The following is a 27731-nucleotide window of genomic DNA, read 5'->3' as shown; positions in this document are numbered from 1 at the left end:
AGCACACAGCATGTTCTTGTCCCAGCAGACTGGGTAAAATACATTGCAAATAGCTTAATTCCTTCCTGATTTGTTGCTACTGCCCTCCCGGCAAGAGAGAAGCCATCTTTGTTCACATCAGCAATGATGGGAAAAAACCTCTGTTTTCTTAAAACAGGGAGTGAGTGTTACTCACAATTTTCCCTGGCAGCCAGACTGGAAACAGACCCTCCTCTTCACCGAATCTACGAAGGGGCTCTTCTGTTTAGTCCCTCCGGTCTTCTGATCCAGTAGGAAGTTAGATTCAGGAGGAAAGTGAGCCTGTGGATTCTCCCATCTCTCAGCTAGCAGTCTGCTTGCTGGAACTTGACTCCCTTCCACTCCCTCTAAACTTTGTGGCTGATGAGTCATTTCTTTGCATGTCTGCACTTCGTTAGGATGGTTTATGCCCTGCCCCTCAGGCATCCACTCAAACAGGTTACAAAAGGCTCAACTACAATTGATGCTAAAACAGAAAAAAATGCACTTAATGTGATTCAGCCCTTCCCTCTAATCACCTTATACCGACTTTCATGGAAGTCCCCTTGAACTCTGTTTTGAGCAGAGTTCTATTCTATCAATAATGCCATATGTATCTCCACAAAGATGGCATTTCAGAGGTGTGGAATCACCACTGAGAAGTCCCTGCCCACCACTACCTGCCAGCCTCATGGTTCTTGCCACCAGAGCAAAGAGCAGGACATCTCATGATCTTATAGTTTGAGCAGATCCATACAGGTGCACAGAGTCCTTCAGATCACATGGTCCCAAATCGTCCAGGACTCTAAAGACTCAACACAGCACCTTTAAATTGAGCCTGGAAGGTAAGGCCACCAATGTAACCAATACATTTTGTGCTCCATGCTTCTCTGTGTGGCCCTCAGAACTCTTTTCCAGTTTTACCGGCTCAATTTTTGCTGTCATTTCATTTTTTAAAAATAGTATATTTTATGCCACCCTTCCTCCAAGGAGCTCAAGGTGATTACGGATCACCCACCCACCCATTCTATCTTCACAACAACCTTATGAGGTAGATTAGGTTAAGAGGCATTGACTGTGATGCAGCTGTTAAAAGCACAGAAACTAGATTTGTACAGTGCTATTAATTTATGGCATGTGATGGCCAAGAAAGCTACACCTTTGGAATTTCTATCTGTTTTATAGCAGCTAAAGGCCCCAATAACCATGCCTGTGGGGGAAAAGAGGTGACAGCTCTCCTGAGGCATGCACCCTTATTGCTAGGATGTGTGAGGGAATTGCTCTGATTACACAGCCAAATGCACTCTGCACACTGTCAGAGACACTTTATTTACTACGGTTTGGAAAGTTGTTTGTTAGTGCTCTATTTGGACACTTCTTAAGATATCAACCCTAAATTTTGCTTGACGGCTCCTGAGGTTAAGGAGGCAGCTTTCGTCTGTGTTTGGATATAATTGGGTGTCATTTTGAATCAAGATAGCAAACTGAACCTTTCATTGCTGCACTGATTTCAACAGCTGATATCAACATTGTACAGATTCTTGGGTTCCTTGCCATTTCCAAAGGAATGCCTGGTATGACAGATTCCCTGTCATTCAAATCTAAGTGTAATGGTGTGTACATCACACACTCCCTGCTGAGGCTTAATATCGCAGTTTCGGTTCTGCACTAATTACGGGGACTCAGTGTGTAGTGGTTACAGTGTTTGGACTGGATCCAGGTTCAAATTCTCGCTGTCATAAAGATATTACAAAATAAAAAAATAAAAAAAATCCTTCCAGTAGTCACGGGGTTGTTGTGAGTAAATAATAAAAAGGCAGGGGACAGACTATGTATGCTGCCTTGAGCTCCTTTGCTGAAAGCTGGGATATTAATGCATTAGTACATTTTCCCTTCGCTTTGAAGAGCCCCAAAAGCTATTATTTCATTGAAGCCACAGTGGTACGTTCCATTCAGTCCCTTCCTCTCCTCCTCTGTACGCCAAGTTGGTACAGGCCGCTTTGGAAACATGGACGGAACCTCCCCGCTCGTCATCGATTGGAACAATATTATTGCTCTCTCTTCTTTCTCACACACACCCTTGCAGGGCGTCAATAGGTATGTTCCAACACGCCTATTTATCTCCCCCCCATTCTTGCGCGCGCTGTTCAGTTGGTAGGCGCCGCCCGCTCTGATTGGCTGCGCCGCCCCGCAGCCGAAGCGACGGCGGCGTCGACAACGCTGATGTTGCTGCCGCTGCTGGCGGAGTCAGTCAGTCAGAGAGTGGCCGACGGAGCGGGTTGTCCGGGGTCCCGTGTCTTTCCCCCGCCTCACCTCTTTCCCTGCCGGGGTCGCTGACCGGGATGGCGTCGGGTAGGTTGCCGCTTTCGTCGCTGGGGGAAACCGGGGCTTGAGGCTGTCACTGAAGGGGAGGCGGGAGGGGGCGTGGCCTCTGGGAGGAGGGAAGGTCCCCAGCAGTTGCCATATTTGAGAGGGTTGCGCCTGCGCAATGACTCCTTCCACAAGTTCCAGGCCCTTTTGGCAAGGGTTGCGTTCGATTGACCCGCGAGTGCGCCTGCGCGCTCGCCCCGCAGCTGACTCTTCTCACGTGCTCAAGGCCCCTTGGGACTATTCTTGGCCAGTCGAGGCGTGAGTGGCGCCTAAGTTTGTGGTTTATTTGTTTATTTTTAAAATGGATTCCTTGAAGAAGGATATTTAATAGCAATTTTATTTTATTTTTAAAAATAGTAATAAAAATGTTGTTGGCAATAGTTCAGTGTTTTACAGCTTTATAGTAATATTTCGCAGTTTTTATGTTTTTGAAATTTGGGAAAGGCAATACAGTAGTCTTCCGCTAGTGGGTCGGGATCAACTACTGGGTCATGTCTGATACAAGGTGCGTTGCAACAGGAGCACCACTGCCATGCAGATACTGTATGTTTGAGTTAAAGGTGGGTCCTGGATCTGAAAAGATTGAAAAGATCTAAAGGTGGGTCCTGGATCTGAAAAGATTGAATATAATAATATTGTTATGGTAGGGTTGGGAAACTTCAGGCACATTTGCCCCCCTGGGTTTCCTTATTTGGCCCTTGGTGCTGTCCCCAGGCCGCAACCCTCTTTGGCAGTGTTTCACACCATCCTTAAGTGTTTTTGCATGGCTGGAATATGAACTGTTCCCTCTACCCCTCTCTCAGCCTCAACTACAATATAGTCCAATCTCCTTCCACAAGCCAGTGTCCTCCAGATGCTTGCTGGACTGCAGGTCCCAACATCCTTGACCACTGGCCATGTTTGCTGGGGCTGATTTCGTCCAAAACACCCGGAGAGCACCAGGTTTGGGAAGGCTGCTCTTAAGCGTTAAGGATTATGCTGGCTACTAATGGGTGATGCTTATGAGGCATATGTGCTCTTGCTGTTTGTGTGGAATGTGTGGCGGTGGTCAGAGCATAGCCCTTTCCAAGCGGCTGTTGGAGTCTTGGAGTTCTTTCGCAGTCGGAGTTCACGTTGGAAATAGGCTTCTTGTAACTGAAGGGAGGAGAGAAGCAAAACAGTTTTTGGAAACACATTGCAAACTTTTGCCGGGCACAAGCATCTTTAAGAGGGTTCTGTGGCTGTTTACCATGGCTAATCATGCACCTATATTAAATAGCAAATGATATCCAAGATAAGTTATTTATAGATGTACCGGTAGATATTGCACACCTCATTCATCGTGTGTGAAATCGTGCTCAGCACAAGTACCCACCTGTCTTCTCAATTGTTTATCTCCAGTTGCTGACATTTCTAACAGAGGATCGAAAAAATAAATACCTAAGGCAATGATTGTCAAGCGCTGTGAACTTTGGCCCCACATCTGAACTTCTTCTATCTTGTGTCCCCCACCCTTTCAACCCCAGCACCAACAATCTTTTCCACAGGTGAACGTGCTGGAATTTTCATGTTCCGTTCTGTGCAGAACTGCAGCTGCATGTGAGGGTCTGTGGACTGGGATATTTATCTAAGACTGGCTTTAAAGGAGGGTTTCTCCTAGTCTCTCTTAAAAACACGTTCAGGGAGCAATGCTTGCAACAAGGCTGGGTCTCTTAGACTTTCTTCCCATTATCAGGTTATAATGGAGCAGGGAACAGAGTTACTGTCACTCCTACAAATCCAATATGAATCCATGATGGTCCTTTGCCAGTGGGCATTCAGCCATCCACACCCCTCTTTCCATTCTTGGCAGAAGGAAAGCTATACCTGCTTTGAGATCCAGTCATTCCCTGCTACTTTTTGCTTCCCCTTCAGGCGTTCTCCCACCTCTTGCAATGTTTTGGAGACTATTGCCATGTGTTCGCCTCTACATAGTTCCATCCTTATTTCAAACATTGTGATATATTGTGATGTTTAGCTGGTGATATATTGCGATACTGAAAACCAAATATTACCCAGCCCTACCATGTACTTTTTTATATGAAAAAGGGTAGTGGTGGAGCAGACAGAAAGTTAAGAGGCCAAAACCTTCACTCAGCTGTGTGGAATAGTTCTCGTACTCAGAACAATTCCCTAGACTCTGGATTCTTTAATTCTACATGTTTGTCTTATACACTTGACCAGACGTAGGCAACCTAAGGCCCGTGGGCCGGATGTGGCCCAATCGCCTTCTCAGTCCGGCCCACGGACGGTCTGGGAAATCAGCGTGTTTTTACATGAGTAGAATGTGTCCTTTTATTTAAAATGCATCTCTGGGTTATTTGTGGGGCATAGGAATTCATTCACCCCCCCCTCCCCAATATAGTCCGGCCCACCACATGGTCTGAAGGACGGTGGACCGGCCCACGGCTGAAAAAGGTTGCTGACCCCTGCACTTGACTCTGTTTGGTGGCTTTTGGGGTTCTAGGAGAAGATCCCATCAAGCCGGAATGTTAATTTTCATTTGCATGTAGCTCAGTTAGTTTTTCCTGGTATTGGCAGCCTTGCTCTGATACAATTTGGAATTCCCTAGTCACGGTCATATCATAAAGTTAAAACACATGGCTTCCCCCATAGAATCCCGGGAACTGTAGTTCAAAGGCACTAGAAATTGTAGCTCTGTGGGAGTAGTTTACCCATGCTTCTTTGGGGTACACAGTGTGATTTAAATGTATGGTATGGATGTGATTCCCTGCTTCTAAAAACAGAGGAGCAGCATTGTAACACACATGCCTCACTGCAAGAGAGCCTGAAATCATCTGAACAGAGGACTTCCTAAGAGGTTGTGCCAGCTTTCGTTATTTAAAATAAATTATTGAGCTCCTCATCACAAATAACCAATTTATCATAATTTTTGGCTGAAAAGTTAATTTCTTATATAAGTGCCTACTTGGAATTTATTTTTGTTTTTGTTCCTTTAAGATTCTGGAAGTTTCAGCCATTCTGGAGATCAGCAACAAAGGTATGCATATTTAATGATGATACTGTAAAGGGCTTAAACCTGTGGAGAAAAACACAAGAACCCCCATGTTGTGGTGTAATGTGTTGCTATCTTCTTGAGGCTCTTTGGAGGGTTGGTAGTTACCATTCTGCCTCTTTCTTTCGGAATCATTTTCCTCCATCCAAATTCCCACATGCAGAGTTACAGTTTACGTCCAAGCCATTTCTGCTACCCTCCCTTTTGCTCAGTGTTACCATTTAGCCTCCCCTGTCCCACTCTCCCAACCAGGTAAAAAGAACAGCTTGCGTGCTTCCTCACAGGGAAACAAGTACAAATACCTGTCCCTTATATCCCTTTCTCTCCTGCTTGATGCATTATTATTTTACAGTACTTTATTTAACAAGATTTACTTGTATATATCACTTAATCAGAAAAACCTAAAAGCAGTTTACATAAAAAACAGTTTAAAACATTCATAAGAAAATACTGGTAATATCAAACTTTAAAAACAAGCGGATATAATAAATTTTATCAAATATAGATAAAACCAACAGTTTAGAAACAAAAATATATCATAAAATTGCTCACCTGGATAGGTTTGCCAAAACAAAAAAAAGGTTTAGCAGGCTTCAAAAGCAGTACTGTACTGTACAGTGGTACCTCAGTTTACGAACTTAATCTGTTCCTGAAGTCCGTTCTTAAACCAAATCCATTCTTAAACTGAGATGTGCTTTCCCTAATGAGGTCTCCCGCTGCCGGTGCCCTTCCACCGTTTGGTTTCCGTTTGTAGACCAAGGTAAAGTTTGCAAAGCGGAAGCCTACTTCCGGTTTTGCGGAGCTCGTAAACCGAATCGTTTGTAAACAGTACTGTTCTTAAACCAAGGTTCCACTGTACAGCAATGACGCCTACTTAATAACAAGAGTCTCAAAGTTTCAGAGAGTAGGTGTCATGCTAAAAGGATGGATTCCTTGCAAGTGTGTAGTGAACATTATGTGGAATTTGTGAAAGTGCCATTTCTCATTTTGAAGCAATTTAACAGGCACAATTGGGGTAAGGCAGTCTTTCACGTAAGGTGGTCCCAAGCTGTTAAGGGTGGGTTTTATATACTAACAGTATTGATTAAAATGACTGGATGGCTCCCCAAATCAAAACTTTTCATTTGAATGGCACAGCTAAATTGGTGAGCTATAAAGTAGCCTCAACTGCTGTGGGTAAAATTCAGATCTAATCACAAAGTGTGTGTGTGTACAGTATGTCTAAACAAGGTTTGTTTTATTGCAACATAGGAAGCTGCCATACTGAGCCAGACCATCTAGTTCTGCATTTTCCATGCCTATCTGGAGATGCTGGGGAGTAAACTTAGGACCTCCCGCATTCGAAGCAAACGCTCTACCACTGAGATATGGTCCTTCCTTGATGTGAAAACAAATCTACATATGGTGCAGATTGAATTGCAAAAATAAGCCAGACCGCTGGTCTGGTTTCAAATGCCTAAATCTGTACAAATTAGAGAGATAAGTCTGTGCTGAAGTGATGTCTTAAATGAAGACGTTCTTTGCAAATTACTTCTGAGCAAAGTTGGTCCAGTGGGAAATTAGCACTTATTGACATGCTATAAAAGGAACTCAGTAATTCCTCTGGAGCTTTCTCCTTCCCCTGCCGCCCTTCAGATGTTTTGGATTACAACCCCCACCTGCCCCAGCATCATACAGCCTTGGTGACTGGAGATCATGGGGGTTGCAGCCAAAAATATATGGAGGCACCAAGTTGGAGAAGGCTGCTCTAAAGAGCCCAGGTGCATATGTTTTTCCCCAAAGAGAACAAAGTGCCAGACCGTGTGCCATGTCTGGATAGAATGCATCACTAGGGATTTCCAGAGACACTGGTTTCTATACTTTCTGCTGGTCAACAAGAACACAGTTATGTCTCTGCAAGAACAGTTTGTGCCCTTCCCCAAACTTCAGGTTCTGTGGATAACATTTGTGTGCCAGAAGTTGGCTTCAGTTCACAAAAGCTTAAGCTGCAACAAAGAACTGCTCTTTGAGATGCCGCAGGATGCTCAGATAGATGTGAATTCTTCTTTTTGCCCCTAGGGAGGTGCTGTGTGGAAATAATACTTATCTGCCACCTTCTCTTCCAGCTACACAGGATATAGCAATCAAGGAAATCAAAGCTATGGACAGGCACCACAGGTGAGCCAAATGTCCACTTTTGTGCTGCTTTTTAAAAATAAATAAATAAATCACAGCATCAGTTTTTTATGACAGGATCATGGTGTAATCAATGTCTTTCTTGGTCCTCTTGAGAGAGAGATAGACAGCTGGTATTTGAGTGAACTTTGTGGGAAGAAAGATCAAGTGTGACTAATGAGATACAAAAGAAGGAGCCCATTTGAGATTTAGATTGCAGAACATATACATGTGGATTGATTAAAAGCAAGCACGATCTCACTCTAATCATGAGTTATTCCTGTAGATGTTATAATAGAGTGATAATGGTAGAGTGGAGAAATGCGGGTGGCGCTGTGGTCTAAACCACTAAGCCTCTTGGGCTTGCCGATAGTAAAGTTGGCAGTTCAAATCCATGCGATGGGGTGAGCTCCCGTTGCTCTGTCCCAGTTCCTGTCAACCTAGAAGTTCGAAAGCATACCAGTGCACGTAGATAAATAGGTACCGCTGCGGTGGGATGGCAAACTGTGTTTCCATGAGCTCTGGCACTTGTCATGGTGTCCCGTGAACCAGAAGCGGTTTAGTCATGCTGGCCACATGGCCCAGAAAAGCTGTCTGCGGACAAACGACCTTGACCGGAAAGTGGAGATGAGCGCTGCACCCCATAGTTGAATTTGACTGGACATAACCATCCAGGGTTCCTTTACCTTTACATTTTGTAGAGTTAAAAGTCCTTCCAAGCCAGAGTTGAATCTGTATCAGTGTACTATAAGCCTGATTCTCCTGATGTATGATTTCCCCAGGCAACTAAGCTGCCACGCACCTCACATCACATGCAATGTCAGGTATAGGGCATATGGGCATGGCTTGGCCAGAACAGCCTGTGGAGGCCTGGGAGAGGTTCTCCGCTCCTGTGATAATTGGTTGGCGGATTGGTGCTGCCAGCTACTCCACACTTCAGAGGGTTCTTTTTCTTGAGCCACATGAACAGAAGTAGTCTATAGCTTACCCTGTTCAGCCTCCTCAGCCTGGAACTGATTGATGTCACAATCACATTTATATCCCACTTTTGCATGCACACAGCTAGGGTGGTTGGCACACCCTAGCCCTTCTACCAAAATGGCATGAAGAAGATTTGTACCATGCAATATAATAAAGCAAACAGCAAAACAAAATAGTAAAGTGAGGGGTAAGTGGGATACAACTTGGAAAATATAAACCCTTTAAAAAAATAAAGTGGGATACCCACTTAATCCTCACAGCTGCTTAGAAGCCTGTTTTGGCTTCTAAGTTATATAAAACTTAATAAATTACAACAACCCTGTATGGTAGGTTAGGCAGGGAGCCTGTGACTAGCCCAAGTCCACCCACTGTGCCTTGTTGCTAATCAGGGAATTCAAACCCTTGCCCAAAGCATACCGCTATAGTGGCTGTCTTGGTTTAGTTCCCTGGTCTCCACAAATGTCTGTGGCCTGACTTCTCCTTTGCCCTCTTCCTGTTCAATTGCAGGGCTATCCTGGCTATGAGCAGAGTGGGGAGAGCTCCTCTTATGGGCAAAGTTACGGAGGCTATCAAGGAAACTATGGACAGACCCAGACAGGTTTGGCTGAGCATGCTGACATTTTTGTACGTGTGCACTGTTCAGGGGCAACCGTTTACCTAAAGCGTTCCCTGTTGGATCTTCAGGTTACGGGCAGAGCGGCCAGCAAGGATACGGGGGATATGAAAATCAGAACCAGAGCTCTTACAGCCAGGAGTCTTACGGCAGTCAGGGGCAGCAGAAAGAGCCATCAGGCAGGTAAGGACTCTGGCTTGTTTTGCCTGAACCTGATAAAAGTACTGCTGTAAAGTTCTCTGTGTTGCGAAGCAGCGAAAGCCTGTAGAAAGATTAACTCTTTATTTACTCTTTCTTTTGCATTGGCATCCTGGCTGGGGGGGGGAGGGGGGATTCAGATTAATTCTGGCTTTCTTAGGCTTTTGCTGGGCCAATTTAAATGCCTGCCACGAAATCTCCATTGTTCTCTGCCAGTTGCTGGTGTAGATTATTGGCTGGGAGAGTTAAGCTGGGATTCTGCTTGCCATTACTATATAAGCAGAGGTGATTGTGGCCGTCCAGGAATCGGTCATGATGGGGTTGATAGAAATTGGAGTTGAAATTGGGCTGATAGAAATTGGAGATTTTAAAGCAGAGGTTGGATGGTCATCAGACAGTGATTCTTCAGCAGTGGTTCCTGCATTGTAGTTCAGTGACAGGGCATCTGCTTTATGTGCAGAACGTCTCAGGTTCAATCCCCAGCATCTCTAGGTAGGGTTGCGAAAGACACTCTGTCTCAAGCTCTGGAGAGTGGCTGCATTTCACAGCATGCAGCAGTGGGCTAGATAAGCCAGTGCTCTGACTGTATTGAGCAGCCTCCTGTGTTCCAAATGCCAAAAAAGTGTGGTATCATGATCTGAATTGCCTCTGACTTGACTGCCTTGGAACTCTGTGCTGTATATGCATTGTCAATAAGACGACAAAACATCTGCACATTTCGATCATGCTTCTTCATCAGTTTTCTCCTCTGCTTCAACAGCAGGACTTCCTACGACCAGAAGTCGAACTACGGGCAGCAGCCAGGTTCCTATAACCAGCCCTCAGGTTACAGTCAGCCACCAGGGTCCTATGACCAACTGTCCGGTTACAGCCAGCAGCCGAAGCAGTTTGACCAGCCGTCGGGCTACAGCCAGCAGGGACAGCAGCAAAGCTCGTACGACCAGCAGTCAAGTTACAGTCAAAACCGAGGCTCCTATGACCAGCAGCACGATTTGGGGCCACAGCAAGGCTCCTACAACCAGAAGTCCAACTACGGGCAGCCGCCAGGATCGTACGGCCAGAACCAGCCGTCCTACCAATCCCAGCAGAAGGAAAGCTATGGCCAGAACATGCAAGGTAAGCCTTGCACAGGCTGCCCAGAAATGCTTAACAAAAGCAGCATCACATGCTTCGGTAGCCTATAATGCTCCAGGGTCACTTAGGCCACATTTGCACCATACATTTAAATCACTAAGATACCATCATGGCTTTCCCCAAAGAATTCTGGGAGTTGTAGTTCGTTAAGGGTGCCTAGTTGTTAGATGCCTCTTATATATCAGTCAACAGTAACTGTTTTGTAATTCTTCAGATGATCGACGTGAGAAGAGTAGGTATGGCGAAGACAACAGAGGCTATGGTGGGCCCCGAGGAAGTGGAAGCAGGTTCGATTCTGACAGCAGAGGTCCGTTGTTGGGCTTAAGGTAAAGGATTTTTACACTAGTAGCTGCAGAGGTGGTATGTGGATGCCTCGCCCACTATTTTTCAGGCTTGCTTGAGTGGATGCTCCTGCAAAAACCTTTGAGCCTTTGAGATTTGAAGGCAGTGGATTTTTTTCTTCTTCAAGCACTCTGTGATGGGTACTGCCTGAAAACTGGACAGAATTGGTGGGAATGGCATACAAACCAAGATTCTCCAATGTAGAAATGCAATCTCTTTCTGCAAGATAAAATAATTGGGTATCATGGGACACCTCCAGTGCCTGTTGACCAGTAGGATCCAGCCATACTTTCAGCAAAGAATTCGACTACACTTGTTTGTTCATTTTAACAAGTGAGGCGGGCAATGATTCTTCTCAGCTGACAGGTCCTTCACCTTTTAACAGCACCTTGGCCTGATTGTACCATGAGAAAACCAAGTCAAACAGCTGTTATAAGCCCTATTCAGGCATTTATGACTTAAAATGATTCTAGTCAGGGTTCCTGGCCTTACCCTGCCATTTTTCCTTGCCAGCCTCATTGCCCACAGTATTTGTGGGCCAGCAGTCTGTGGGTCAGTGACCTTGATTGTGCCAGGTTTTAAGTCACATGGGGAACCTATGTCCCGTCCCCATCCCCTGTGCGTGGACAGTGAGCGCTTTGGGGTGAGGTCAATAAGCATTGCCCCACAGTTGGAATTGCGCAAGTCCTGAAAACCCCAGCAAGGCTACGGCCACCAGATTAAGTTGGGCCAGGTTTTTTTCTGTTTAGTTGGCAACGCTGGTGGGCATTGAGCTGAGACACCCATAAGCTTGGGCCTAAGCTGGGATTGGATGCCTGGTTTCCCCCAGGCCCAGTTCATAAGGTCATGCCAGCTTTTCTCCCCATTTTACACCTCAGCAAGCCAAATGGATGAACACTCTTCCTTAGGGAAATGTTTTAAAGTTGAGCATACGAGCCCTGGCTGCTGTTTTCCTAAGGCTATATCAGCATGATTTAGTCAAGCAATTCTGACTATTAAAGATAGTATGATGTCAAGCGATACTGAAAATACAGTGGTGCCCCGCTAGACGAAAATAATTCATTCTATGAGTGTCTTCGTAGAGCGAATTTTTCGTCTAGCGAAGCGGCAATGCAGCATGGAGGTTTTCGCGTCAAAAAAAAAATTCGTCTTGCGAGGCAGCCCCATTGACTTTTTCGTCTTGCGGGGCAGCCTTCCGCTAGTGAATGCCGTTCGTCTAGCGAGGCATTCGTCTAGCGGGGCACCACTGTATAATTAATAGTTGTTACTGTTGTTCATGATTAGCAAGCATTCCCTTAAATTATGTTACCAGCTAAGGTTCCCAAACCCAGCTTACGACAGTTGATTTCCAGCTAGATGAAGCTCCTTGAGCATCGTGGAGTATTTCTGGTAGGCAGGGATATACTGGCTTTCCTGCCCAGAAAGAAGAGATTCTCTGCTTATCTATGTGGCCAATTTCTTATCTGTGGCAGAGTCTAGTAAAAGCAGGCTTGTCGCATGGCAACTTCAAGACAGTACAGGCTATATCTGTAGTTCTGGAAGCTGCCTCATAAAGCAGCCTGTGTGAAGCCAGTGGTGGGAAATAAATGTTTCCATGTTGCTAAACAAGATTTGCAGTGGTGGCTGCTCTTCCAAAGAGGAACCTCAGGCCTCTCAATAGCCCCACTCCACACACCCCTCAAATGCTTTCCCTTGACTGTAACGTGTCCTTTAAATTGTGGTGATTATTCATGCTTGGGTGGAGGATGAAGAGAGATTTGTGTGTGTAGAAATGTCTGGCTTTAATGTGGCTGGAAGGTAGGTACCCTATTTTCCAGAGGTCCACAGCCTTCCTGGTCCCATTCTCTTTCACGGCTGCTTACCCCCACACTTGCTACAATTGGCATGTGGCCCCTGGGATGTTGTCTATGAAGAGGTGCAGCCTTCTAGCTGGGAAGGGTTTCCTGCGCCTGGGATGCGAGGTTGCATCCAGACAGGCCATGCTGGAGAGAGGTAGCATGCCTGTTGAGATGTGGCAGGCCGAAGCTCAGGTTGCTCATTGATGCTTGTGTAGGAAATGGGGAAAGGGGGCAGAAGCTTGGCGGAGGACTATTTGCCATATTGCATCTCTGCAGGTTCTCAAAAACAAGGTATAAAATAGAACCAAATTTATTAAGGTGAGGCAAAGCTGCATATATTTTTCCTACCCTGGTCCTTCGGTCAGGGGAGAGGGCCAAATGCAGCCCTCTGGGCTCCTGTATCTGGTTTCAAAAACACACCCTTTTCCTCAGCCAAACCCTATCTTCCCCAGGCCATATCCTTCACCGGCCCTGCATCATACCCTCCTTGAATGTTTTTGCCTGGCTGGAATGTGCCCTATAACTCTTGCTTGCCTAGGTGGGGGATAGAGAGGGGTCTTGGTGTCGAATGTTACTGTCCAAAGGTAAAATGTACACCTGTTGCTCCACCCACTTTTGCCTTTGCCCTGCCCACCGCTGCCATTTGGCTCCTAGAGGGAATGTAGCCCTTGGGCAGAACCAGTTTCTTCACCCTGACCTTTGGTGTTCCACCTGCCTTCTCTGCAGCTGAATCTCCTGGCCACCAGGGTCAGGGAACCTGGAGCTTTGCAGGTGTTCCTGGACTGCCGTTCCCATCATCCCTGACTATTGTTCATGCTGGCAACGGCAGGCTCCCCCCCCCCCCACTCTCCACACACCTTGCTTTAAATTATGCACTGATGAGTCCCTTTACCTGCAAATTCTGGTGTTAAGTACTGGCTTAGTGTTTAAATTTAAATAAGAATAAATAGTGTGCACTTGGTGAAATAGGTCCCTACCAGCCAGGAGCTAAGGAACGTTGGTTGTGCTTTGCGGCCACGTAGGACTGCCACTGGTTGGAGTCTTGTTTGGGTGGAAGGTGAGAAGGAACTGGCTCCAGTTAAGCTGGAAGAGGGCCTTGCCTTCTTGCTCCCTCTCTGACTCACGGTGCCTCAGGTTAAAGTGTTGTGACAAGCCCTTGTGGCCGGACGGAAACCAGGCGCTGCTACTTGAGGACAGAGGAAGAGTGTATTTTGGTGACACAGAAAGGAAAGGGCAGTGGTTCAGAAGCACTTGGTTGTAGCTTGCTCAGGTTCAGAGTGGAGGAGGTGTGCACATGGGGTGGGTGGCATAGTTGAGTGCAGTAGGCCACAACTATTAAAATAACCGCCTATAACCGGATACAATTTCTGTTGTGTGTCAGTATCTCTAAATATAAACCTTCTCTGATGTCCAGCAAACCTCACTGGCGTTCTAGACTTTAAGGCCACATTCACACCATGCATTTAAAGCTCTATGAGACATGTGTTTAAACAGTCATGTCTTCCCCGAAAGAATTCTGGGAGCTGGAATTTCTTAAGGGGGCTGAGAGTTGTTAGGAGGTCAGTATTCCCCTCCCACAGCTCCCTGTGAAAAGGGAGAATTGTGGCTCTCGGAGGGGAATAGGGGTCTCTTAGCAACTTGCAGCCCCCGTGACAAACCAGGAGCTCCCATAATTGTTTGGGGGAAGTTGCAGTGCTTTAAATGTAAGGTGTGAATGTAGCCAATCTTTATTATCTCTTACTAATTTTTTTTGGCGTTTACTTGGATCTGGATCTACTCATTTTTTTTAGCGCTTTGAAAATCTGAATCCTGTTTTTTAAAAAGCAAAAGAAAGCCTCCAGAACTTGGGAGGGGGGGCAGCCATGACATTCCCAAACTGATATGACAGCCCTGTGTTTGGTTCCAAATGTGAACTCTCTGTTTACAAGACTTGGAGTCACTGTTGCAATGTAGGGAGGCTTGAATGAGAGCAAAGGTTGGCATTCTGAAGCTTGTTCCCTTGTTCCCTTCGCATATGTAAAATAATTCCCAAATAAGGAATGAGGCTGCTCATGACTGTAGGTTAATATATCGTGTCAGTCCTTTTTTTTCTGTGAAGCATCTTCTGGATTGGAGTTTAAAAACTGGATGTATTTTTAGTCCTAGATTTTAGGACCAGAATTATTTATTTATTTGCATTGTTTTCTCCCACCCTTCCAAGGCACTCTGGGTGGTTTACAAGCTTCCCTCCTTTTTTATCATCACAGCAGCCCTATGAGTTAGGATAGGCTGACAAATAGTGAGCAGCCTTAGCCTGAGAGAGCATGACTGATCCACGGAGAGAGCTTCATAGGCTTTTGGGGCTTTGAACCTATATATCGAACCTAACTCAAATGCTGTGCTGCAAAACTAAGAATGCAGATTTTATTGGAAGCCAGAGAGTGGGTTAAACCACAAAGCCTAGGGCTTGCCAATCAGAAGGTCGGCGGTTCGAATCCCCGCGACGGAGTGAGCTCCTGTTGCTGGGTCCCTGCTCCTGCCCACCTAGCAGTTCGAAAGCACGTCAAAGTGCAAGTAGATAAATAGGTACTGCTCCGGCAGGAAGGTAAACGGCGTTTCCGTGCGCTGCTCTGGTTCGCCCTAAGCGGCTTAGTCATGCTGGCCACATGACCCGGAAGCTGTACGCTGGCTCCCTCGGCCAGTAAAGCGAGATGAGCGCCGCAACCCCAGAGTCGTCCGCGACTGGACCTAATGGTCAGGGGTCCCTTTACCTTTATATTTTACCCCACCCTTCCTGCCATGAGTTCAGGATGGCACATAGAGCTTTCTCCTCTTCTAGCCTCACAACAACCTTGTGAAGAAGGTTAGGTTGAGAGGGAGGCTTGGCTGAAAGTGAACTTCATGACTGATGTAGATTTGAGCCCAGGTCTTCCTTGTCAAACACTGTGACTGCTAGTCCAGACTAACTGTTGTTAGCCTAGAAACAGTCTCCCCCCCCCATGCATGTGCACACCCACACACCTCACACCTCAAGTGGGTAGGAAAGCAAGCAATGATTGAGTGTGAAAAAAGGAAACCCACACTGTTTGGAACTTCAACTGTGTGTAAAGGGAATTCTGTGGTAAGCGATTTTTAAGCATTCACTGTAGAATGTTTGCTGGCGGCAAGCATTCTCTCTGGCTTGTGCCCTTTTGAATAAAAAACTGCATTATTCTTTCTTTCTTTATCATGCACCTGCTGTCTATATAGTGTGCATAAACTTCTGCAAAGGACAGATCAGACCTTTCCCCTCGAGTGTGTGCACAATTAAAAATATAACCCCCCTCCCCCAAAACAAAACCCCATGATCAACCAGTCACAGCAAATAAAATCCTTGGTCTGAACAGAACTCGTGGTTTGTTTAGGACAGAGCTCAAGAAACAAACCCAGTGGGATGGTGGCTGCAGTTCTGGCCTTCACATGCACACCTGTTGAGCGCATCCCAGGTGTAAATGGCATCTTACAAATTACTGCTGGGTTTTGGGGCTGCAGAAGTGGGCCTGGGAACACCTGCATACCTATCCTCTTCTCTTATTCAATGAGACTAACAAGAGCTCCAGAGCAGGAGCTGAGCACGTGTTATTTATTGCTGAAGGAGTGTGTGCCAATTCTTAGGGGATGATGCATTCAGCAGCTGCACGGTAACATTCAGTAGGTGTGGCTTTTTGAGCCCTTGGGCTCAGGGTGTAGAGACTTTAAAAGAAGGAATCATTTCTTCAATTTTTCCTCTACAGTGGTGGTGACCGAGGTGGCTTCAAAAATTTTGGTGGTAAGTGCTGAGCATCGGAAATAAAAACATTTCAGTGGAAATTCTACATTAAAAGGCCAATAAATAAATAACAGTCTTTAAAAGCCACCAAATACCATGTTCCATTAGAAGCATTTTATTTTTATTTTTTTGGTTCTCTTTGTTTTCCCTCTTTGAGCTGAGGCTGGTGCGTACGTGTGCTTTAAAAGAAAAAGAAAAAAAGTTGCTCGTAATAATAAAGTTAAAAACCAGGATTCCGGTTTCTTTTCTCTTCCTTTTGTCCATTTGCATGAAAGGATTTTTTTTTGTAGTTCCTTTCCTTGCCACTTGGTGGCACGTAATGCAAAGTTCTGCTAAGCAAAACCTACCAATGAGAGAACAATCGCGGCACACGGCTCGAGAAGTGGCCAGCCAGGACCCACAAGATGACCCCTGACCCCATAAACCTGGGTGGCAGATGCCACAACCTTCAGTTTTTTTAAAAGAAGACTGTGACTAGTTTTCTTCTTGATGCACATTCCTTCATTTTTAATCATCTCTTCTAAAATCTTGTCTCAGCTTAAGGGTTGTCGCATATACCTTTTCGTTAATTCAAAATTCATTTATGTTGTCGATTTGTGTATCATCAGGTGTTCGTTTGTTTTTTTGGCTAAATAACCCTTTGGTTTTTCTCTCATCCATTTCTCAGGTCAGAGGGAATATGGGCAGAAGCCAGACACAGGTAAGCACATCAGCATATAGCTCCACAGCCTTCTGTTATTTCCTTCACTTTCAATGGCAGCACACACCGGTCTTCCTCTTCAACGGGGAGGTGCACCAATCTTCTTAGGTGCTTTAAGTTTAGCCTGGCGAAGAGAAGACTTGAGAGCTGATGTAAGAGGGCTGTCACATGGAAGATGGAGCAATCCTGTTTTCTGCTGCTCACGAGGGTAGGATCTGAACCAACTGATCCAAATGACAGGAGTGTCTGACTAAACATTAGGAAGAACTTTCTTAGGGTAAGAGCTGTTTGACAGTGGAACGGGCTCCCTCAGAGGGTGGTGGACTCTCCTTCATTGGAAGCTTTGAGACAGATTTTGTATGGGCACCTGACAGTGATTCTTCAGCTGTGGTTCATGCATTGCATGGGGTTGGATTAGATGACCCTTGGGTTCCCTTCCGACTCTACAGTTCTGTTATTCTATTTCCTAAACTTAAAATGATTAAGCTCTGACACAACTTCCCCATATACATTAAGAGCTTCCCATAAGATAGTGGGGCTGTTGCCGATGAGCCTTGCAGATGCAGTGGTGACTGTTCTGACTTGAGTAGTCTTGGAAATCTGTTCCTTCTAGCTTGGCTCTAAAATAACTCTGGCTCCTCTGTGCTGTAGATTCGGAGTCTGACAACTCTGATAACAACACCATCTTTGTACAAGGACTGGGAGATGACGTTTCAACAGATCAAGTTGCCGAATATTTCAAGCAAATAGGTGTCATTAAGGTGGGTGAAGTAGTAAAACTACTTACCAGAGAAACCTGGTAAGATTGTGGGGACGATGCCGTTGCGGCAGGTGATAGTTCATAACAAAATCCTCAAATGGATAAAAGCAAGGTACGTCTCCTAAACTGGATGACCAATCGGAAAACCGAGGTATTTCAGGTTTCTGATTGGAGCATAGTTAAGGTTGGACTTGGTGGGTGTCCATAATTGTAGGGCAGGCATCAGAATTATTCTTTACACACAACGCCCTGTTGTTGGTGCCTTAGCTGTCCGAATTTGGTCTCTGACAATCTCAGGAAGTCACTGGCATGGTGGGTGTAGGAAAGCAGCTGGCTTTTCTGTCTTGAGTCCAAGAAGTTAATTATACCTTCCCACTTCATTCCCTAACTGTCAAGGATTCAGCTAGAAGTTACTCTTGTTCCTGTAGGACTTGGTGGTGATGAACTCTGTTAACCAACTCCCAAAATCTCTCTGGTTCCCCCCCCCCTTCACTGTCACCTGGCCTCTGTTTTTGATGATGCAGTTGCTTGCTGGATCTCTGCCAGTGGAAGTTCTTAGAGTGAAAAGACCAAAAGATTAGTGATCCAACTTCCTGTCCATATGGAGACCCATCACCCATTAGCCTCCGCTCAAAATTTTTGCTTGTACCAATGTGCACATCCATTGCAAAAACATGGCTGTTACATGGTTCCAGATATTTATTTGATGTGTGGGTGGGGATTCACCTCTCTGGCACCCAACAGCCTTTCTCTAGTTGCTGGTGCCCCAGAGCAGGAGGTGCCAGCCTTCTTAGGCCAGTGGCAATTTTTGGAAATTTGAGAGAGTGCCATGGGTACCAGTCATGCTGTTTGTGGCTTAATTTGCCATGTCTAGGAGATCAGAGAAAGCCAGAACCATAACACTGTGTGGTCATGCTCCACATTAGTCCCCCACCATCAATGCTAGACACAGCAGTTCTGTGTTATATGGAGGGTCACAACATGCCTTTCTCTCTCTCTTCTTCCCAGACTAACAAGAAAACTGGCAAACTCATGATTAACCTCTATACGGACAAGGATACTGGGAAGCCAAAGGGCGAAGCGACAGTGTCTTTTGATGACCCGCCATCTGCTAAGGCAGCCATTGACTGGTTTGATGGTAAGTCTGGCCTTCCTCTCAGTAGCCAGTGCATGATTCCCCTCATCCTTTTTATGCAGCAGTCTTAAAACAACTAAGATCTAGAGTGATGGCGAACTGGAGGCTTCTTTCACAACAGGATCTGGAGAACTCATGGCCTGTTTATTTGCCCTGCTCTCTCTCCCTCCTCCTGGCTCAATTAAAGGTTCTTGTAGGCACCAGCTAACTTTACTTTATAACATATAGTCCTTGAGACGCAATATGTTGTAGTACAACACCTCACATCATCCACAGCCAGCACGGCCCATGTTGAAGGATGGTGGGATTTGTAGTCCAATGGCATCTGGGAACCGAAGGTTGAGGAAAGCTGCCTCAGATTTTTGGAGCTGGGTTTTTTTTTTTTTTTGGAGGGGGGGTGAGAGCACAGGAAGTACATATCCTCAGGCAAGTAACCGAGCTTTTAGCCATCTCTCCTGGGATTCTGTGATGGAAGGTTTCTTTTTCATTGTTGTGCCTGAGCAGCTGTGGATTTTCTTTCTTTCCTTCCTCCTTTTAATTAATTTTTTTTTATTATACATATATTTTTGCAGGAAAGGAATTCAACGGCAGTGTTATCAGGGTTTCCTTTGCAACCAGACGGCCTGAATTCCTGCGAGGAGGCAATGGAGGAGGTGGTGGTGGTGGTGGTGGTGGTGGTCGCCGAGGTAGGAACAGGACCGCCTCCCCTGTTGTCTTTGCATGTGATCCAGAGGCGCTGTTATTTCGAGACTGAGCGTGGGAGCAGCTTTCTCCCCCAAATCTCTTTTTGGCTGTCCCTCTCTCTCCGGAGCAGGGAGCAGAGGCCATTCTGATGCTTTTCAGCTAATCACATTAAGTCCTACCCACATGTGTTTCTTTGGTTTAACTGCAATGTATTTGTGACGGCAGGTTCCCGAGGAGGGGGCTTCGGAAGAGGCGGCGGCTTCCAGGGCCGAGGCGGAGAACCCAAAAGTGGCGACTGGGTTTGCCCCAACCCGTAAGTTCCTATCCTTAGACCTGTATCTGAATAAGGGCTTCAACTTCCCAGTTGGAACATACCGTGTTTCTCCTAAAATAAGACACCGTCTTATATTTTTTTCCCCTCAACAAAACACAGTATGGCTTATTTTCAGGGGATGTCTTATTTTAACCGCATCGCATCAGTACGCTGCATAGCCACGCCTCTCCAGGCTGTTTTAATGGGAGGTACCACGTCACTATGGCTTATTTTCGGGGTATGGCTTATTTTCGGGGAACGGCTTATATTTCGCAAATGCATAGAAATCCTGCTATGGCTTATTTTATGGCCATGTCTTATTTTAGGAGAAACAGGGTAGGAAGCTGCGATGCAGGTTGAGCCATTGATCCATCTGGCCCACTGCTGTGTAGGCTGACTGGCAGTGGCTCTCTTAAGACCTTTCCCAGTCTTGCCAACTGGTACTGGGATTTTTTTGCCTGGAGATGCTGAAAGTGGAATCAGTACATGTCCTGTTCCACCACACTTGACCTATAGAAGGCATAGGGTATCTGTCGCCCTCCAGATGTTGTTGAACTCCAGAGTTGCATCATGCCTTAACCACTTGCTGGGGGCTGAGTCCAGGTTAGGTTGAGAGTGAGCGACTGGCCCAAAGTCACAATGGACTTGATGGCCAAGTTTCCACCCTGGTCTCCCAGGTCCTAGCCCAGCCAGGACTCTAACCACTACACCACACTGCCTATTATTTTTATTGCATTCTGTTTTATTGATGGTATTTGTAGTCTGCTCTTCGTTGTATGTTTTCAGTCGCAGGGCTGGAAACAAAAGCAATAAAAATAAATGCAATATACAAAAATCGCAACAACACAATTTAGTATTTCCAAGGCCCCCCCCCATTAAAAAATCCAGAGCACTTTCTAAAGCGCGTGTTTCCTTGTTTCCTTCAGGAGCTGTGGCAATATGAATTTTGCCCGTCGAAATTCCTGCAATCAGTGCGATGAGCCCAGGCCAGATGATGGGCATCCGTCAGGAGGAGGTGTGTAAAAAAACAAAAACATAAACCCAAAGCAAACCACAATGCCAGAAATGGGGTGGGGAGCAGGATGCCACAGCTTGGAGAAAGCGTTCCCTTATGTTGCTCATCCTGCTTTCCCCCCCACAGAGTTCCGCGGCCGGGGAGGCTTTGGAGGCGACCGGGGATTCAGAGGACGCAGAGGCGGTGGCTTTGGCGGAAAAATGGGAGGCCGGTCAGTGCTGAATTTCTTTACTTATTGGAATGGCCAAAGGGCATGTTAGATCTGGGATTTACCCAAATCAGTATTCCCCATCATTGCGTCTTTGGCCACATTCACACCCTACATTTAAAGCGCTACGATACCTCTTTAAACTGCCAGGGCTTCCCCCTCCCAAAGAATCATGGGAGCTGTAGTCTCTGAAAGGTGTTGAGAGCTATTAGGAGGCCCTTGATTCCCCCTTACATAGCTCCAGTTTCCCAGAAGTCCCTGAGAAAAGGGATTGATTGTAAAACCAACCAACCCCCCAAAAAGCAAGTGTTTTTCATAGAATAATTTAAAATATTCAGAAGAAGGAACTGATAAAAATAAACAAGCTTTATTTTTATGTGGTGGAGTCTCCTTCTTTGGAGGTCTTTAAGCGGAGGCTTGACAGCCATCTGTCAGGAATGCTTTGATAGTGTTTCCTGCTTGGCAGGGGGTTGGACTGGATGGCCCTTGTGGTCTCTTCCAACTCTATGATTCTATGATTCTAAGTAGACACTGTAAAATGAACAGTTTTAAAAACAAAAGTGTTATGTCTAGATGGGCCATGTAACGGACCAACCCTGTGCCTGGGTGTGGGCAGGTGCCCAGCACTCGAAGAGTTAACACCCACTCTAGATGACTGGCAGCACAATCGCAGAGGCGGGTCTTTTCCTCCTTTTAAAAGGGGAGAATGGCAGTTGGGGCGGTTGGTTCTGGGTTGTGGGTCAGGGAGTGAGGGTGAGAGGGAGAGCGGGTTGGAGGTTAGGCTTAGGTTAGGAAAGGAAAACGTTTATTCCTGTTTAAAGTTGTATCCAAGCTTATGTACCTAATTGAAGAACATTGTAACCGCATTCTACCTTAACTTCCTTGATATTAATGTTACATCAATAAACATATTTTGTTTTGTTCAACGTTCGTGGACTCTGGCAGTGCGTCAGTACCTCTAGAGGTGTGGTTGAGGGGAAAAGCACATAACGGTTTCCTGAGAGAAAAGGGACGGGTGGCTTATTTCCCTAACACACAGAGGACTGGGCTGGGAAGCTAAAGGTGCCACGCAGTTGCCAGAAGGAAAGGGCAAGCTGCAGCAGTTTGGGAACCCAGGGTGGGAGAATCCCAAAGTGGCAGGAGTTTCACTTTAAGAACGTGGAGAACTGAGGTACCCCGAGGACTTCTCTCATATCATTCATTGTGGGGATTTCATTTTAGTCGTCAGTGAACCCTAGGGAGAGACACAGTCAGGGGAAACGTTTTACAGTTGTGAGGGCTCTTGGTGGGACACTGAAAGGGCTCGTCACAATTAATTGGTGGCAGCGTCGCGATTCGAATTCAACACCCACACGCCTGTTTAGTTGAGAATCAGACGACTGTATTTTTTCTGTCAGAAAAATGGCTCACCTAAGGAAAGCTAGGGAAGCTAAGGGTGATGAGAGACCCGATGAGGCAGAAACCAGAGAAAATCCTAACGCAGAGTTAGAGATGATGAAAATTAAATTAGAGTTGGCCCGAGTTGAAGCTGAAAAGGAACGAGTAGCTTCAGAAGAGAGGGTACAATTAGCGAAAGTGGAGGCAGAAAAAGAGAAAAATAAATTAGAAGCAGAGAAAAATAGATTAGAAGCTGAGAAAGAAAAAGAGAAATTGGCAGCTGAGGAACGAATGCAGTCAGAGAAATTTAAAATTGATGCCGAAAGAGAACTTCAGTTACGTAGATTGCAGGTTGAGGAATTGAGAGTGAGGTCAGAATTGCCTCAAAGTCAAGCCTCAACTGACGTTGCTTCGGTTAACCAGAAACGTTTTCCTAAGTTTGTGAAAGGAGACGATGTCGAAGCCTTTCTTTTTAGTTTTGAAAGAGTGTGTGCTGAGTTCAAGATTAGTGAAAATAACTGGATGATGTACCTCAGACCACAATTATGTGGGATTCTAAGTGAAATCTACTCTGACATGAGGGAGGATGAGTTATCTGACTATGATAAGTTTAAGCAATTGGTAAAAGTGAGATGTGGGTTAACGGCCGAACAAAGCCGAAGGGCGTTTCGTGAGGTAAAACGCAACCCTAAGGAAACATTCTCTCAGTTAGCCAGCCGACTGGATAGATTGCTAGACAGATGGATCCAGGGGAGTGGAGTAACAAAGTTTGAGGAGCTCAGGCAGTTAATTTGCTTGGAACAATTTTTTAAACAAGTTCCAGCCAATTTACGTTGGTTTTTGAGGGACAAGAAGTTACGAACAGTCTCTCAAGCTGCCGAGGTTCTAGATGAACTAGAGGTCGATTTTAATGAAATACCTTATACAAAATCACCTCAGAAGTTCAAACCGTGGAAATCTGGTGAAGGCAAAAATAAACCAGAAAATTTTCCTGTCAGAGAAGTTGGTGTTGAAAAGACAGGGAACAAAAAAATCGTTTGCTATCAGTGCAACAGGGAGGGGCACATTCGCTCCAAATGCCCTCTACTGGCCAAAGCGCAAAGTACACCATCTACAGCAAAGCCAGTAAAATTGTTAATGCAGGCAGAGCCTGGAAATGGCCCTCAGTCCGTTTCAGAGGAGGCAAATAACTTGTCCGAGTCCGCCTCCAGAGTCATGCAGGTCTGGAGTGCTGAACCAAATACAACCCCAGATTATTTGGAGCCTATACGATTAAATGGCAAAGATATGTTTGGGTTGAGAGACACTGGCGCGCAGGTTTCTCTTGTCAAATCCCAATTTGTTGAACCTCATCAGTACTTACCAGGACAAAATTTCAGTCTGAGAGGAATATGGGGTCCTGAGTTCGAAGTCCCCACAGCAGAGGTTTTAGTTCAGTACAAGAATTATCAGGGCAAGTGGAAAGTGGGTGTATGGGATCGTTTGGAAAATCCAGTTTTGATTGGGAACGATCTGGCAAACCCCACACCACAAGTTAAGGTCATTACCAGAGCACAAGCTCAGGAAATGGCTAATCAAACACCTGCCTGTACTGAGACACCTCTGAATGCTGAGGAGAGTGACATGCTATTTGAGATACCCATTGCTCAAGAACACAGTGCCCAGTTCTTAGAGGAGCAGAAAGGGGATGTTACCCTTAAAGAATTATGGGAGAAAGCCCAAACCTCAGAAACAGAAGTATCCATTGAGAACCCCTGTGTTTTTAAAATTATCGAAGACAAGCTTTATAGGGTAGCCAAACGAAGGAAATCAGCTGCTAGGTGGGAGGAGCAAAAACAATTAGTATTGCCCATGAAGTACAGGATGCAGGTACTTCAGATGGCGCACGATGCACCTACCGCGGCTCATTTGGGCATAAACAAGACCCGAGATCGAATCCAGGCAAGATTTTGTTGGCCTCGGATGGGAAAGAACATCAAAGAATATTGCAGGTCATGTTTGAACTGTCAACAGCAGCAGGAAGAGGCATTTACAATCCTGCCAGAATATGCCAGAACTTTCAGTAACCCCCCAGGAAAAGCCATGAGAGTAGTGCGTTGTATAGACACAGGAGAGGCCAAGCCAATAATAATAAACCCCTATCGAATAACTGGGGAGTATATGGATTTAGTAAACAGTTTTAATTCCGGGATCCTGTGGGATGAGGAACGGGAAGCCCCATGTTTGGAATACGAGGTTTTTATATTTGACATTGAGGGGCAGGCCTGGATAGTTTATGACTGGTCACATATCACCACAGTGGCGATTTTTGGAAAATATGACCCAGAGCTTATGGGTTACGCCCATTCAAAAGGAGTCAGAGTTGTTTTAAAAAGTGAACTATCTGTGAGATCAGTTAGAACAACTATTCAAAGTTATGATAAACCATTTATCAGTTGGAAATATAGAAAGAAAAACATACTGATAGTTATAGTTGCCCTGGTGTCCCATCAACTTTCTATGAAAGTGAGAGACTTTCCTACACTGGAGGTTGTGTGGTGGGAAGATGGGTACCATGCAACACAAATAAATGCCCAAGATGAACGTGGTTACACAGCATTAACGTGGCCACCACATCAAAGACATAAAAAAGTCGTCTTCAAATTGTTTGAAGTAGGAACTGATAATTCAATACAGACCAAATATGGACTGACAGCAAGGGAGATTGCTAACAACAGTAGGCAAAGAGAGCTTTTTAGTCTACTTTCATTAAGTAAACCCGGTTGTCCAAAAAGCTTCAGCAAGCTGACTAAAAAAGCAGCTATCCACAAACTTCTGAAAGCAGTTCCCAATGAATTCAAAAGCCAGACATCCAGTTCTTATGCAGCTTTTGATGACATGGAGATGTTTGTGCAAGGCATCGAGCTTGAGCACGTAACAGAGATCCTGAAAGAGGGAGAGGTGGATCCAAGAGAACTTTCGACCCAGAGAAACAAAGACTCTACACAGCTTGGAATCCACAATCGTTACACACGTGTCGACTGCAGGGACCGGATTGGGACTGTGTCATCCGGCCGAGGAAGACAACCTGCATCCCATCACGTGTGGCAGAGAAAAGACTGGTGCCCAGAGAAAGACACTTCTTGTGGCGGTTAAAGATAGTAAAAGGGACCTTGAACATCGTGGCTGTTACTTTGTCCAGGAGACCAGAGGAAGAAGACTGTTGGTGCATTAATAAATTGTTTATTAATAGTATGCTTATTTAATGCATTTAACAGAGGTATTTAAATAATTAAGGTAATTGCTGATGCATTATCTCGTTTCTTTTAAAGAAGAAAGTTATTTGTTTGTGTATATTTCAGTTATAAAGCAAGTATTTTGATCCTTTGCTGTTATAAAGAGGGCAGAGCCTAAGGGGGAACGTTTGTTTCTATTGTGTTTTTAAAGTAGCCCTATTATTGTGACTCTTTGCACCGACATTACTATCCTTTAGGTAGTAAATGCCTATGCAAATTCTCAGAGGTGGGGAGAAATGTAACGGACCAACCCTGTGCCTGGGTGTGGGCAGGTGCCCAGCACTCGAAGAGTTAACACCCACTCTAGATGACTGGCAGCACAATCGCAGAGGCGGGTCTTTTCCTCCTTTTAAAAGGGGAGAATGGCAGTTGGGGCGGTTGGTTCTGGGTTGTGGGTCAGGGAGTGAGGGTGAGAGGGAGAGCGGGTTGGAGGTTAGGCTTAGGTTAGGAAAGGAAAACGTTTATTCCTGTTTAAAGTTGTATCCAAGCTTATGTACCTAATTGAAGAACATTGTAACCGCATTCTACCTTAACTTCCTTGATATTAATGTTACATCAATAAACATATTTTGTTTTGTTCAACGTTCGTGGACTCTGGCAGTGCGTCAGTACCTCTAGAGGTGTGGTTGAGGGGAAAAGCACATAACGGTTTCCTGAGAGAAAAGGGACGGGTGGCTTATTTCCCTAACACACAGAGGACTGGGCTGGGAAGCTAAAGGTGCCACGCAGTTGCCAGAAGGAAAGGGCAAGCTGCAGCAGTTTGGGAACCCAGGGTGGGAGAATCCCAAGGTGGCAGGAGTTTCACTTTAAGAACGTGGAGAACTGAGGTACCCCGAGGACTTCTCTCATATCATTCATTGTGGGGATTTCATTTTAGTCGTCAGTGAACCCTAGGGAGAGACACAGTCAGGGGAAACGTTTTACAGTTGTGAGGGCTCTTGGTGGGACACTGAAAGGGCTCGTCACAGGCCACAGGTGAGGAGATGCTGATGATCATAATGATTTCTTACCTGCCTTTCACCAGCAGGTCCTGGAGTGGGTTGCAACAGTTTTAAAATTCAGAGTTAAAAGCAGTTAAAACATACTACATCCACAAGCATAGGCTGGGTCCTGGAAATGCACATCTCGGGAGTCAAAGGCCAGAGGAAGGAGATGAGAAATGGGAAGTTCTTTGGAAAGGTCAGGCTTGGCTTAGGGTGCCTTGTCCACAAATTTACACCTGGCCCACTGAAGCTGTCCAGACCTTTACTGTTTGCAAGGATGCCAGCCAGGTCCAGAGTCCAGGTGGCTGGTTCTAGGGTGCAGTCACTGGACAGGAAGGTATTCCAGTTAAAAAAAACAACCTCCTTTCTTTCTCTTCCAGAAATGACTTCAGAAGCGATCAACGCAACCGACCCTACTAAGAACAGCTGTGAAGGTCCCCCCTCCCTACCCCATCTTTCTGACGGCTTTTCACAGCAAACTTTGCTGAGTTCCGCCTGCTGCTTTATACCCCACATGGCCTCTTTTGGATAGTGGAATTAAATGTGAAACTGGATTTTTTTTTTTATTTGGCGGGAGGGAATTTGGGTCAGATCCCTCCCCCTCCTTTTTTATTTTACTTTTAAAGCAAGTCCATCAAAATTTTCATCTACTAATTTCCATCATCCCCCCCTCCAGCCACCCCCAACTCTCCATCACCTAAAAAAAGAAGGAAAAGAAGTCTCTCTCTTCCACGGGCTGTTGAAAAAAAAGAAGGAATGAAATTGTAAAATATTTGCCAAAAATCTGACATGTTTTATAATTCAAACAATAAAAGCTGATTGTTTATTTGTGA

At 45.5% G+C, this 27731-nt stretch overlaps 1 protein-coding gene across 4 annotated transcripts; it reads left to right on the top strand.

Moving 5' to 3' along the window:
• Positions 1-2168: 2168 nt before the first annotated feature.
• On the top strand, positions 2169-27731 carry TAF15 (TATA-box binding protein associated factor 15). Of its 4 annotated transcripts, none has more exons than XM_033171511.1 (16): positions 2171-2349; positions 5347-5386; positions 7507-7558; positions 9044-9134; positions 9221-9332; positions 10105-10463; positions 10696-10807; positions 16414-16448; positions 17116-17148; positions 17800-17909; positions 18917-19046; positions 19616-19729; positions 19953-20040; positions 20967-21055; positions 21182-21266; positions 27279-27731. In XM_033171511.1, exons 1-16 carry the CDS (start codon positions 2340-2342, stop codon positions 27316-27318), a joined length of 1500 nt encoding a protein of 499 aa, XP_033027402.1. In that variant the 5' UTR covers positions 2171-2339; the 3' UTR covers positions 27319-27731. The 4 variants fall into 4 exon arrangements, with proteins under 4 accessions (XP_033027404.1, XP_033027405.1, XP_033027402.1 ...); XM_033171512.1 differs by having other exon boundaries at positions 2172-2349; positions 10108-10463; XM_033171513.1 differs by lacking the exon at positions 9044-9134 and having other exon boundaries at positions 2169-2349; positions 7460-7558; positions 9180-9332.

Source organism: Lacerta agilis, chromosome 15 (assembly GCF_009819535.1).
Source record: "Lacerta agilis isolate rLacAgi1 chromosome 15, rLacAgi1.pri, whole genome shotgun sequence".
Classification (NCBI taxonomy): Eukaryota; Metazoa; Chordata; class Lepidosauria; order Squamata; family Lacertidae; genus Lacerta; species Lacerta agilis.
Note: the sequence above shows the minus strand (reverse complement) of the source record. Positions and strands in the feature narration are given on the sequence as shown.